Source organism: Thermobia domestica, chromosome 2 (genome assembly GCF_964235325.1).
Source record: "Thermobia domestica chromosome 2, izTheDome1.hap1.1, whole genome shotgun sequence".
Taxonomy (NCBI): domain Eukaryota; kingdom Metazoa; phylum Arthropoda; class Insecta; order Zygentoma; family Lepismatidae; genus Thermobia; species Thermobia domestica.
In genome coordinates this window covers 49,870,292-49,884,758 of record NC_137455.1, presented here as the reverse complement: position 1 = coordinate 49,884,758, position 14,467 = coordinate 49,870,292, and the positions used below count along the sequence as shown (strand labels likewise).

Sequence of the window (14,467 nt, the reverse complement as noted above, 5' to 3'; positions counted from 1 at the left end):
TCGTAAGATTCTCCAGAGCAAATCTGGAAGCGAATTAGGCCCCAAATTTTCATGTATGCGATAGAAGCTGCTTTGTTTCCGATTTGGTGCCTCTAAAGACGATCATAGACATTTTTGGTGGTGAATTTTGACGTTTTATAGAACAAAATTTTCCAGTCTGTACTTACATTTGTACAGATTTAAGAAAAAACAATCGTTAAGTAAAAGCTAAATTTCTTGACTTTCAGGACCGTCTTCTGATTTCGTGACTTTCGTGACCGATAGACATCCTGGATAACTAATAAAAGTGAAGTGATTATGAAAGAATTAGCAGAATGTGAATGTGGGATGAAACGGAAGAACTAAAAGAAAACGCACAGACACGATGTCCACCACAAACTTCCATGGCCTGCGGTCGAAATAGTTTTTCTTTCTTTCTTTCTTTCTTTTTCTTTTCTTTTTTTTTTTTTTTTTTGTATTACATATACGCGCTGTACCAGTAATACTAGTAAGCCACCGTGCCTCTTATCCCTATATCTTAATATCACTTTATTCGCGTAATGATTATTTTTATGACGACATAAAACATCGCGAAAAGTAAATATTACGTTGCTAACAGAGACATCTAACTAATGAAATGTAAAACATGAATAGTATTATTTGCTATGTATCATCCACAACATAATTTTTCTTGCATTCTGTTAGGTGGCGCAGTTACTTTGTTATAGACTTTATTTATTTATTTTGAGACAAATATCTTACCACAAATTGAGATTTTGTTGGTCCTTCATGTTGCGATATATTTCGTATCATTTTCATTATTAATGGATCTTGGAATCGGAACGCTCTCTTCATTAAGTTTCTAAGGCCATTATTTTCACACATTAGTTGAGCATTTCTCTTGTTCACTGCCAAATTCACACAGAGAGCTATAAGTTCCAAATCTACGCGCTCCTCTTTGCATTCCAATAACATTCGTACCACCTGCAATAAAACATAATTCATATGTATTATGAAAACAATTATACTATATAATTTCATGTAAATCATCTTTGGATAAATAACTACGTATTTTTATTTTCAAATAAGATATAACTTTCTAAACAGAAATATTTTGAGGTAAGTTTTACTAGGTCTTTGCGGCTGAGCCGGTGACGCAGTCTTGTAATTCAGATCTATGGGAGGAGATATAGTGTGATGGGAAACAGCTTATACTGTAAAGGTTGATCTTGAATGATTGTCTGCGGATCCGTCATCTGCACCAGATTGGAGTTTCAGTTACGGTCCGGAGCCGGAGGTGTTGTCCTTCATAACTTTGGTGTTGTATAAGAATGTACAGATGGTGATCAGAAAAATGGAAACACCTGAACGAAATTGCAACTTACCAGATTAATATGGTGTCGGGCCACCTTTCGCCTTCAGAACAGCCTTGATGCGACGTGGGATGGAGGTATAGAAGTCGTGAATGGTAGCAAGTGGAATTTACACCATTCCTCGTGCAGGGCATCGGCCAGTTCTGTGAGAGAGGATGGAGGTGGAAATCGTCGCCGGAGTTGTGTTTCCAAGACGGACCACAGATGTTCAATTATGTTGAGATCTGGGGATTGGGCGGGCCAGGGGAGGTGTTGAACTTCATCCCGATGTTCCTCAAACTACGCTGCAACAACAACTGTGTGAATGGGTGCATTATCATCCTGGAAGATGGCGTCATTGTCCGGGAACAACATCCGGACCATAGGATGCAAGTGGTCTCCTAAAATTGCGACATAATCGTTGACAGTGATTCGTCCGCTAAGTGTGACCACAGGACCCAATGAAAACCATGATATGGCGGCCCACAGCATCACCGAGCCGTCGCCATGTTTCACAGTTGGGCGGAGACACTGCAGATCATAAGCTTCTTTGGGCGTTCTCCACACATAAACACGGCCCGTGGTTGGGAATAGGGTGAAGGATGACTCATCCTACCATATCACACGTTTCCAGTCCTCAACGGTCCAAGCTGCATGGTCGCGGCACCATTTGCGGCGTGCGAAAGTGTTATGGTCCCTGATGAGCGGTTTGGCCCGTGCAACACGACCCCGTAAGTTCATGTCATGTAATTCGCGGCGGACTGTGATTGTCGAAACAGGGTGGGGGAGGTGCTGATTGAGTTCCTCCCTCACTTGCTCCGCAGTGGCACGACGGTCCTGCGTGACAATGAGCTTTAATACCCGGCGTGACCTGTCACTCATGATTTTCTTCCGCCCACTGTTCCGCTTCCCCGATGTGGTTTTCCCGTGTGTTGTGTAGGCTGTCATCACCTTCGACACTGTCGCACGCGACACACCTAACACAGTAGCCATTGCCGTCACACTCACTCCACATAACCGCGCACCAACAATTTGCCCTCTTTGAAAATCTGAGAGGTCTCCCATTTTATACTACCTCCGTCTGCTGCAGCCACTGGACACTACTGTTCCACTGCGCTTGACGTAGTATGGAGACCGACCTAACACACCACCAGCAGCGGTCCGGCACTGCGGGCGCCACGACACCACTGCCAACCCATACATCTGACGTGTTGCCAACTACAGGTGTTTCCATTCTTCTGATCACCATCTATATATACAAAAGCTTAAAGTTTCTGCATTACAACCTTTGCTGATGTAAGACATTTATCACAATGCACTTTTTATTTATTAACGTTGTTTCAGATACGGTTGTTAAGTAATTTTACAAGCATAACAATTAAAAATGGAACTAGAAAGTAGGGTGGATTGATTTAAATCAGCCTGATTTAAATCACTTGATTTTTTAAATAAAAATAGTTGATTTAAGTCAAATTCAAAATAAATTAAAGTCAAAATAAGTAAAATTATGTTTCTGTTCTGTTTTTCCGATTATGGAAGATAAAAATTTAATACAATGAGACTCAAGTGTATATACAGTACAGTATGAAAACAAATGTCATGCAGAGGATGATTAGGGAAAATCCCATTTTGAAGGGTAATGGGAGAATCCTGCTTTCCTCTCTTCATAACATAGGGTTTTTAAATCGTTAAATTATTCCAACGGGGAAATCACCATAGACATTTAAGACGAAAATTCCTTTATGTGCGCGTCTGTTTATTCTCAAATAATAGGTGCGTATTTAGAGAGGTCTGATCCCCTCTCCGAAACTTAAATTTTTTTTAGGTTTTTATAACTTTAGGCGAAATTTATGTTTTATATGTATTTCGTGCAGCAAGCTAGTTCCGATCTTTTAAAAATATGCCCCTGCCAAATATCAGTAAATTTTGTGGGGAAAAAAAAAAGTGTCATTGATAAACGTTGCTGTACTTTCCCTTAATGTTTAAGAAACAATATTTGGGATTGAAATAGGTTAACGATTGGGGATTAATTCAAAATTCAATCCCAATACTTTCATTTAAATGGAATAATTAACATTTAATACTAATTCCTAATGTTTTCTTCAGTTCGCGACTTGTATTATACGAAGAGAAAGATTTGATTTAAATAAAAGTAAAAAAAAAAAAAATAAATAAAAAAAAAATAAATAAATAAAAAATCAGCATAATGATTTTTCATTTTAAAAATTACGATTTTTTCCACTCTGCCAGAAAGAGAATTTTCGAAAAAAGCCCTAGCAGGCCTTATTTAAAGGTATCATTTCAACAATCGTCTGGTAGGACAACGGAAAATATCAAGATAGACGGCCGAGAGTCTCGAAATCCGAGACACGTCCAATGCAAGGCAAGAAAGCTAACAGTTTATATATGTCCGTTTGGTTAATCTGAATTCAGAATTTACGTATCTTCCAAGAAGCACAACTAACTGGTTAGCAAGTTAATAACAAACTAAGTCATAACTAGAATAAAATTTAAATTAATATGTAAGGTTACCATTAAATGATGACGTGAAAGCCAAAACGAAATACAGAAAAAGGAAAAATACTATGTCCCAAAGTATAAGAGATATTTAGAGAATTATCTAAGCCAATTCTTCAGTTTTCATTTTTATATTCTCTTTTGTTATCTTCATCACTTACATTACACAAAGGAATTATTTTAGAGTTTATCACAAAACCTGAAAAGATCATTTGTTTTATACTCCTTTCTTGCAATTTTCCATCAAGTAGCACTTACGCGCATCCCGCTGTATTAATGTTGTAAAATTAGTAAAAATAAAGCAGGATCATGAGTTCATATACTCAGACGATGGATGTATATAAACTACTTAGAGCATTTATGTTATCTTTAAGCATCCAGGAAAGCGTAATTAGTGTTTCGTTTCCTTGCAAAAGGACATCAGGATTCGTCCAACAGAGAAAATTCTTCAAAATGTAGGTTGGTGAGCAGGTTGTTCTTCACCCTTACGTTGATTAAGATGTAATCACAGATTGAACAGCGGGAATATGCTTCCTTGGATGCTTGGAGATAAGGGAACTTTTCATTTAACTAAACCTCCATTGACATATCAAAATATTAGACACACACATATCGAATATAGAAAGTGATTCCAGATAATCGTAATTTTAAATACGGAACTATCTAGAAGCCTCTTAAACCATTTCAATAATGTTCGACGTGATGACATGAGTTCGAATAATCATGTCTCCACAGTTGCAAATTATTTCGGATCGTGTAACTAAGAATATTCTTTGCCATAACTTCTCATAGATATTCCGAGTTAGAGGAACAGGGCACTATTCCAGGAGACTACACGCACAGATATTCACGGTTGAGCGAAGGGGAATCTAATATGAACACTTGAAATGGAGATAAGATTAATTCTTGTTTCAGCTGGGTTTAGTGCATATTAAGCCAGTGTAGCCCTGGCGTGTAGATCCGTATACGGTTAGCAGTAAGTTCGAAAATTGAGGAACTAACTAATCACATGAGGAAATACATGCGTAGTCACACAAACATGTTCGGTTACCTTTATATTACTCGGGACATTAAAGAATCGTTTTGAACAACAGTACTTTGCACAGCAGGATTAAGTCATAGTGTTCCTGGTGGAAAATGGCGCGTGGCTTTTTACTATCACTCAGATATTTTTTTTCCTTGTTCAGATTAATCTTTGCCACCTGTTACCTACCAGGTACCCTTCATACAGCTTTCTGGCATTTGGGATCATATTTAGATGTGCAGTGGAGTAAGAAAATGTCTTCTTAGCTCATGATACTGCTCTAGGTCCAGTTCCACATGAATGATACAGTTTATACCTATAGATATAAATTGACGTTGTGGTCATACTTGATTTGGACAGGTTTATTTGCTCACTTCTCCCCTCATGCTGTACACTGTCAATTATACGAGGCGCATTTCAAAAGAAAGGGCCGATATTTTATTATAACCGACTGGCAATAGTGATCGGATCACGTTTGCGCAGTAACATCACTTCGTCCATTGGCTATCAAACAACCATAGTTTCGCCAGTCATCTGTTTGCTTTCGTGTGTGCTGGAGCGTGTTAAAATGGCTGCGAACATACACAATCTCGTTAGGTGCGAGGTCCGCTTTGTGATTAGATTTCTTCATGCCAAAGGACAAAGTACTGCTGAAATTCATAGAGAATTGTGTGCAGTGTACGGCGACAGTGTAATGAGTGAAGGAAAGGTACGGTATTGGTGTCGTGCATTCAAAGAAGGCTGTACAAATATTCACGACGAAGAGAAATGTGGAAGACCAAGCATTCAGACTGACGATTTGGCGCAGCGAGTGAATGAAAAAGTTAAAGAAAATCGTTTAACCGCTCTACCATTACCGCTCTACACATCGAGTTTCCAGAGATTTCACCAACAACATTGTTTCGAATTGTTACAGAAACATTAGGATATCAGAAATTGTGTGCCAGATGGGTCCCTAAAATGTTGACAGACGTCCACAAACAGAACCGACTGACTGCAGCACATGCATTTCTGGATCGCTACGACAGAGAGGGTGATGGATTTTTTTTTATCCACATTGTTACAGGTGACGAAACATGGATTTCTTACATCAATGTCCAGTCGAAACAACAATCGATGCAGTGGCGTCATTCAAATTCCCCAAAGGCAGTGTTGAAGTGGCTGAACTCCCAAGCGGCGAACTTCTATGCAGAGGGTATTAAAAAAACTTGTGCCACGGTACAGAAAGTGCTTGGAATATAATGGTGACTATGTTGAAAAGTAAAGTGGATATGTACTTGTTTTTACCCAATAAAACAATGTTGCTAAACTTACTTACCTGCTTTCAATTAAATATCAGCCCTTTCTTTTGAAATACGTCTCGTACTTGTCCGACAGTCGAGTGCCTGCATACTTCATTGTTACTGTGCAAACTGGAGGGATATGAGTAGTTCTACTTCAGTTCTACTATTAATAATCCTCTCTTCTCTGCATCTATGCACCAAGGCATTTGAATCCACTTTGCACCATACGCATCATTACAAGAAGACATCCAAAATCGACGAATTTCACTTTCATCATTGTACCGTCTTAAACCGTTAATTCTATTAAATTTAGTAGTGGGATAAGTGTGTTCCCCGGTACTTGGCGTTGCTCATAGGCAGCGACGTACGAAATAAACCTCTTTGCGAAACAAAATCCATTACAACGAAAATACAGAAGCTCAATTACCGTATTCCAAAATCGTTTTATTTGTGTGGTAAGCTATCCTTACTTGATGCAGAACAGGAAACTCCGATAAAATCAAAACTAGTGGGAATGTGGGAGAAAAAGAAAGTTGAAAAGTTAAGCGTGCGTTGAAAATTAATTTCCTATTGGATCATTGTTCCAACTTTATTTTGTGTCTGATTCACCAATATGATATTCCACTGCACAAACGAAAGCAAAAGATAATGCGCACAACTACAGAACAGTATTAGTAGAAAACACAGATAAGTTTGTAAGTTTGAAGATACCAATTATAAAAATAGCACTCAACCATACCTGAAATCTTAAAATTTTCATTTTTTTTAACAATCTCATTTTTAGCAAATCAGAACTCCCTGGCTATTCTCGGTCTTCTCAAATCCCTAGTTTTCAGGTTTATCTCCATATTGGATTACTATCCTTATTTGTGCCCCTGTTCTTTTAGATTCACACTAATTACAATTAAAATTAAAATCCGTAAATAACATTAAATATTGTTAACGAACTTACCATTGGTACACAATCTGTATATGTGAACATGGATTTACATCTATCATCCATACTTAAATGATACAAAATTCCTAAGCAAACGGCTTTATGCCTCTCATCGTCTGAAATGAAAATTATTAATGATTTTCACGAACATGTGCAATAAATAGATAATTAAAAAAAAAAAACTATTAACAAAATACAAGAAAATACGAATCGCTACTAGAAACTTGCATTGCACACTGGTACAAATGAGTAGTAAACAACGGATTTTCAGTTGCTAACAAAACTGAAAATATTATTTACCAACCAAGGCTTCGCATTATTATTATTGTTTTAAGTTGTAGTACATCCTAAATGTCTTTCCAAAATGTTCACTACATAACTAAGTCAATTGTCACGAAATAAGCATACATATTGGGGAAAAAATCGTATATCACGAAGTCAGTTTGACACACTTCAAAAGAGAGACATCACGAGCAGGTATGTTCTTTATATATATGTATTATGTATGTTTGTGAGTGTGTAGTCACCTAATCAGTGATTCATTTACTTAGTTATGCTCAAAGTTATTCACATTATGTATACCCACATCTAAAATTATTGTCGCATGTCTATAAATATGTTGTTGTAGGAATATAATTTGATAACGAATTCGCCCGGTATTTCTTATAATGTTAGTATGGGTATAATCGGCAAAGACATGTATGTGGCAAATTTCATATCAAAAGAGTAGTAAATAAGAACAATGGAACGAAAATAAAACTTTCTTGTCCATTTAGCAAGATTTTGTTTTATTTATTCTAATTTTCGTATTTATAATTCTTTTCCTATGAAATTTACCACAAATATACATTTCCTGCTTATACACATAGTATCAGTATTAAAAGTACCCTGCAAAATCATTATCAAATTATATTCTTACAAGAAGACAGTTATAGATATGCGACAATCATTTTGGACATGAGTGTACCTATTACTAATTACTCGAGAACAAACAATAAAGTATGTTTTATAAAAAAAGATAAAATCTAATAATGTAAACATGGAAATTTGAATTGCAGCACGAAGTACAAATTCGATTTCATGAGAACTATGTAATTTATATATTTCTTATAATTTTCTTGAAACATTTATTTTATTTTGTAAGAAGGAACTTTATATACTCAGATGATAGAGTAATCAAGAAACTCGGAAGAAGGAATATTTAATTATTTATATCTACTTGGTAAACATGCTATTTTGCTAATAATTTGGAAAGATTTTCTCTCGTTTTAAACAAATTTTAAATGATTTTTTAAAATTTCTATTTCAAGGCTGTGAATGAATTGATTCTGCTTTCAATGTCTCATATTTCTTGAGTTTTTTTCAAAAGCTTTATTGTTATTTCTAGGTTTTTACGGAATTGCAAAAGAAACTCAAATTTGTCAGAAATATACGTATTTTCACTTCCCAGGAAATTATCCTTGAACAAATTTCCTTTGGCCACAAACAGACGTACACTTTCATTGAAAAACTTAGTGATTTTTGATTTAATTTGCTGTTAATATTTCTTTGTGTGACAGCAAAAGAGAGCACTGAGAAAATATATTAGGGGTACAGAAGCAAAACCTGCTAAATCCATTTTTTCAATTTTGTCAGGAGACGAAACAAAAGTGACTTCCTTATGTTTTAAAATTATTGATTTTTTTTTTTTTTTTTTAATAGTGATCACTACTTAATGCAAATGAATGAAATCTACCACTAAACTAAAAAACTGTTCAACAATTCTGCAACATAAGGAAGTCACTTTGTTTCGTCTCCTGACAAAATTGAAAAATGGATTTAGCAGGTTTTCCTTCTGACCCCTGATATAGTCATTCTAAGCACACTAAGAACCAAATGAATTATTTCTCTGCCTGCTGAGTAAATGAATTCTTCATTGGATGCCGATACTTTCACATTTTCACACACAAATAATACTTTCTAACGTTTCTTCATAGCACTGTAGAAGGTACTATTTTTTAAGGTAAATTCTCTCAGAGAGTCAAGATTCGTGTACTTAAAAAATTAGCTAAGCATTGGATTGTTCACTTTATATAATGGAATATCCTTCGAAATAAAAATTGTACAAAATTTGAATAAAATTTAGAATGTTTTGGTTAGGTTAGGAATTAGATTTCTGGGCTCTCGGTATATATGGCCATGTTAGCCCGTACATTGCATGGGGAATTAGGGAGGAAGAAGCAACCACGGATCATGGTTAGGTACCATCCCGGCATTTCCTTGGTGTGAATGAGGAAAACTTAGGAAAACCTCACTCAGGATGGCCGGCTAAAAAAAGCTGTTACACTTCTCCGATCAAATGTCCTCAAGGGGAATCGAAACCCGAACCTCACTATGTTTTGCAGGATGTAAATGATGTAGAGGATGGTATTGTTCCACCTAGCAGTACTTGCTTGGAAACAGAACGTAAAACACAAACAATATTTTGTTGCCATATAAATATTGGGTGCCTGAGAGAATTGATCTACTGTTATGAATGTTTTACTAGGCTGGCAAAAACGTACTTCACATATTGCATATCCTGTGGCACGTTAGTGCAACGAGACATTTTCATTAGATTTCAATTTAGACACTGCATGCACTTGACAAACAACTACAGAAACACGATCATGTTCTTGAACTAAGTACAGTGAAACCTGTCTATGTTGGCCACCATCGGTTCCATTGAAAACTGGCCAACTTACAGAAAATAAGTGTGATTGGTGTATTTTTAGAATAGGATTTCTAGTATTACTTGATTGTTAAATTTTTATAAGCAAGGGCACGACAGCTACTTTTAAATAATATATATATAGTAATCTTAATAATACACAGTACTAGAAAAAGAATACTCGTTAATACAGTATATGTACCTTTCCTGAAAACTAGTCTGGTACACTGAATTATTCGTATGGAAAACACAATAACACAAACAATCATAAAATCGAAACACATGTACGCAGTTTATTGAAATTGATACTGTAACACACTAAGTTATTCAGGTTGAAAACAAGAAAAGCAAAATTATAAATTGAATAATTTATATGTAGTTTATATGGTGCCTTCCATTTCAATTCAGGCAGAGCATGTACCATCACCATCTCAGATATTGTTGAAACTTTTTTTTATAGCAACTAGACATGTTTTTAAGAGACCCATATTTTTTTGCTTTATCGAAAAAAAATTTCCCGCCAAGTAATGGGCCATCAAAGACAGGGAGTAAAATTTATGAATTGTAGAAGACATGGAAAATGGTCAACTTCGGAGCCTCACCATTCGGCTATGGAGACAAGTAGAGTTATAATTCTTGTTGTTGTATGTACTACCATGAGCAAAATAAATGACGCGTCTCTTTATTTTGAAGTTTTTTGAAAATATCTCCGTTTTCTTTATATGTTCGAAATTTCGGAAGGTTTCCCCAGCAGGACAGGTTAATAACAAACCCGTTTTTAATATTTGTGTTAGATATTAGCTTAAAATAAAGAAATTAGAAGCAAAAAACATTAAATCGACAGAAATCTCGAGAATTACCAACTCTGCTAAACTGGGAAATTTTCAAGAACACGAGGGAATTCTGCATTTCAACACGAAGCAGCGACATCTATGTCATTGAGAGAAATGTGGATTAAATCTACAAACTAAACTTTTAACGAATATTTCTAGTATGTCTTATTATATGCATTATCTGCAAACTCCAAATATATGAATATATGCTAAGTATTAACATAAAGATAGAGCAAATAGTGGAAATTATCTATGGAAAAGGACGAATTGGTAGGACGATCGTAATGAAATATCGTCTTTACCGGAACAGGCTCAGTTCACGTAAAAAGCAAATAGCTCAGTTAGTTAAAGCAACGAGTCTGTATGCTGAAGGTAGCGGGTTCGATCCCCTGGAAATGCCGTTGTCATTTTTATCACTACACTACGGAGTAGTAGGCCCCGGCGTATATTGAGCCGAGTCAGCAAAAATTTTTGTGACGTCATAGGTCAAAGGTCAATGACCTTGGCCCAGGGTCAATGACCTAGGGGTACCTAGGACCACCCCCTCTAAATTTTGGCAGGGGTACCTTGGCCCACCCCCTAAATTTTGGCAGGGGTACATAGGACCACCCCGCTTAAATTTTGGAAATTGCCAAATCTAAAAATTGGGTATGGTAGCCTAGGACCATAGTATGTACCTCTATCAGTATTGGGTGTCTATGTCGTTCCCTTTTATGGGTAAAAAATTGCCAAAAATTGAAATTTCGGGGGTTTTTGACCTAATTTATCCCCTTTGATGAGGTGTTATTACCTTATATAGTTATATGGGCGTATACAGGGGTTCATTACCTTTCATAAGACATGGGTATATTAATGCACCCCTTGAAAAATTTGGGAGGGGTACCTTGGCCCACCCCTTCAATTTTGGAAATTGCCCAATTTCAACATTTGGTATTATAGTACAGGACCCTAATATGTATTATGATAAATTTGGATGGTCCACCTCGTTTCCTTTTAGGGGTACCAAATTGCCAAAAATATAAACGTAAGCAATACGTTGTACCACGTGTTTGGTTTTTGGCTCAATTTATCCCCTTTGATGAGATGTTATTACCTTATATGGTTATATGGTCATGTATAGGGGTCCATTACCTTTCATAAGACATGGGTATATTAATGCACCCCTTGAAAAATTTGGGAAGGGTACCTTGGCCCACCCCCTTAAATTTTGGAAATTGCCCAATTTCAACATTGGGTATTATAGTATTGGACCCTAACATGTATTATGATAAATTTGGGTGGTCCACATCGTTCCCTTTTAGGGGTACAAAATTGCCAAATTTTAGTACAACCACATGTTTGGTTTTTTGGCTCATTTTATTCCCTTGGATGAGGTGTTATTACCTTATATGGTTATATGGTCATGTATAGGGGTCCATTATCTATTATAAGACATGGGTACATTGGTGCACCCCGGGAGGGGTACCTTGGTTCACCCCTTAAATTTTGGAAATTGCCCAATTTCAACATTTGGTATTATAGTACAGGACCTCAATATGTATCATGATAAATTTGGATGGTCCACATCGTTCCCTTTTAGGGGTACAAAAATTGCCAAAATATAAACGTTGTACCACGTGTTTGTTTTTTTGGTCCATTTTATCCCCTTTGATGAGATTCTATGATTACAGGGGTTCATTTCTTATCATAAGACATGGCCACCCTTCTTAAATTTTGGCAATGGGGGTCCACTGAAATTGTCCAATTGAAGCATAGTACAGGACCTCAATATGTTTCGGTGGTCCTATTACCAAATTTGTTTAGTACAACCACGTGTTCGGTTACTGACTCAATTAAGGTTATAAGGTATGGATGGGTATCCCCTTTCAATTTGGTAGGACCCTTCGGGTGTAGTACAGTCACGTGATCGATGATTTGGTTTTGATGCGCGACGAGGTCCCTGGTCAATGTTCTCTAGGAATTAGCTGGAAACTTTGCACAGGGTTCTCGTCTTATATCGTACAGTTCTTTAGGAGAATCTGATAACGTTGTATATGGAATGGACAATAAAAACACATAAATAAGCATAAATTGTATTTTATTCATTTTTCTGGTTTCTTCTTCTTTTTCTTTCTTATTGACAATGTTTGTATATTGAGCTGGGTTTCTTCATTAGACCGCCTCCTCTTCTTGATTGCGATGATTTGTTTCCATGTTTTGCAGCATAGCACCCGTTTGCAAAGCTTCGTATTGTGAATTCTGTAAAAAAGAACGAGGAAAAAGATGATTAGTATAGAAATAGATGATGATAAAACAAATACATTTGCAATGATAAATATGATAAAATTACCTGGAAGGTATATTGCAACAGTCTACGATCATTAACCGTGGGTACTGTTGTGAACAAATATTGAATTTCACGCAGAGATTTTCCTTGGGCTTTACAGCACAAATAAAAATAAGCATAATAGCCACATACGGATGAACCAAGACTTTGCATTTGGCTATTATTATATTTATAGTACATACAATGAAGTTTTAAGAATGCAACATGTTGTGGTACATAAGGAGGAAGGCCATAGCTGTCAAAATATTCTCCAACACCGCGATGATCAATATAAATTGCAATCCAATGACTTCCTAGTTTTGTAGATGGATCTGTATTTACAATGATTGCCAGAGGAAGAGAAATCCGTGAGGGCAACTCATCGCTTGCAAATACCCCGGTAAAATGATTTCTGAATAATGGACTACCGTGTAAAGCACTAGCTAATTGCAATGTATTCAACATCGTGAATGGAAATGATACATAACGTATACGTACCTTGTAATTTAAAAGTCCAGGATAATGTTGCGCTGGTGGTCGATCTCTAGGAGTGAGGAAAACTCTCCATACACAATACAGTTTGCAGGTGCTGCTAATTTCTCTTGGAAATGAACTTCCAATCGGATGGCTCCATGTCGTTGTAAATTCCAATAGTGACAATCTCCAGCAGAAGAATCGGGAGTTAGGTCAAATACAAACAGTGTATATCCATTCTTGTAGTCGGCTCTTGAAATTGTATTTCCAGTATTGGTAAAATGTATGCCAGAGCCTGAGAACAATGTGTGGTACGATGAAATGTAGAGATTTTCTTCAAAGTTGGGTTGCAATGGTTTTGAAGGTACAGCTTTTCCATCCACGTACAATGTAAAGAAATTAATGTTTAGATGTTGAAATTCAAATGGATTGGTGGTAATAGTTCCACTGGATGCTTCATTCGATGTAAATCCTACAATAATACGATTTGGCAATGTTCCCATAAACAGGTTATCAATAGTTTTGGATTGTATATCCTTCGGGATGGTAAATGATTTCATTTGAACCCTTGTCAGAGGATACTTTGCCGGTGTAGATTGTAAAATTTTATTGTGTGCCAATTTGACACTAGGGCTGATGGTGACTTTTTTCACCTGCAACGATGCATCTAGAATATTGATTTTTGCACTGACACCACTTTCACCGGCCATGAGACAAAAGTTTGGTTTTGCAGGAATAAGTTTCACACGTAATTCTACTCCATGAATTAAAAATTTATCTTGATTAAAAATGTCACAATGAAGATGTCCAATCATATCGAATTTCATACTTTGTTTTGTCAGTTCATAGCGTTGTTGAAATCCTTTGTTCTCACTTGTGGTTGCGTTCATATGACCAGCCGTATCTTGAAACCACATTGCTGTTTGCAAATGTGTATTTTTAGCTCCATCACTATAATTGAGTAGTTTTTCCATGTACGAACGATATGGATGATTATGTGACGGAAATGAAATCAGTTTATTGTTCAAGTAGATTTGTACTTCACTAAACATAGCATTTAGAAAATCATTGACA

The 14,467-nt window shown here is 36.4% G+C and overlaps 1 protein-coding gene across 1 annotated transcript in view; it reads right to left on the bottom strand.

Moving 5' to 3' along the window:
• Window positions 1-14,467, bottom strand: part of Kap3 (kinesin associated protein 3) — an 89,205-nt gene that overhangs the window by 20,754 nt on the left and 53,984 nt on the right. Inside the window, exons 9-10 of the mRNA XM_081741165.1 lie at window positions 7,108-7,208; window positions 742-963 (exon numbers count right to left, since the gene is read on the bottom strand). Coding sequence (XP_081597291.1) covers window positions 742-963; window positions 7,108-7,208 — 323 coding nt within the window. The remainder of the gene's footprint in view (window positions 1-741; window positions 964-7,107; window positions 7,209-14,467) is intronic.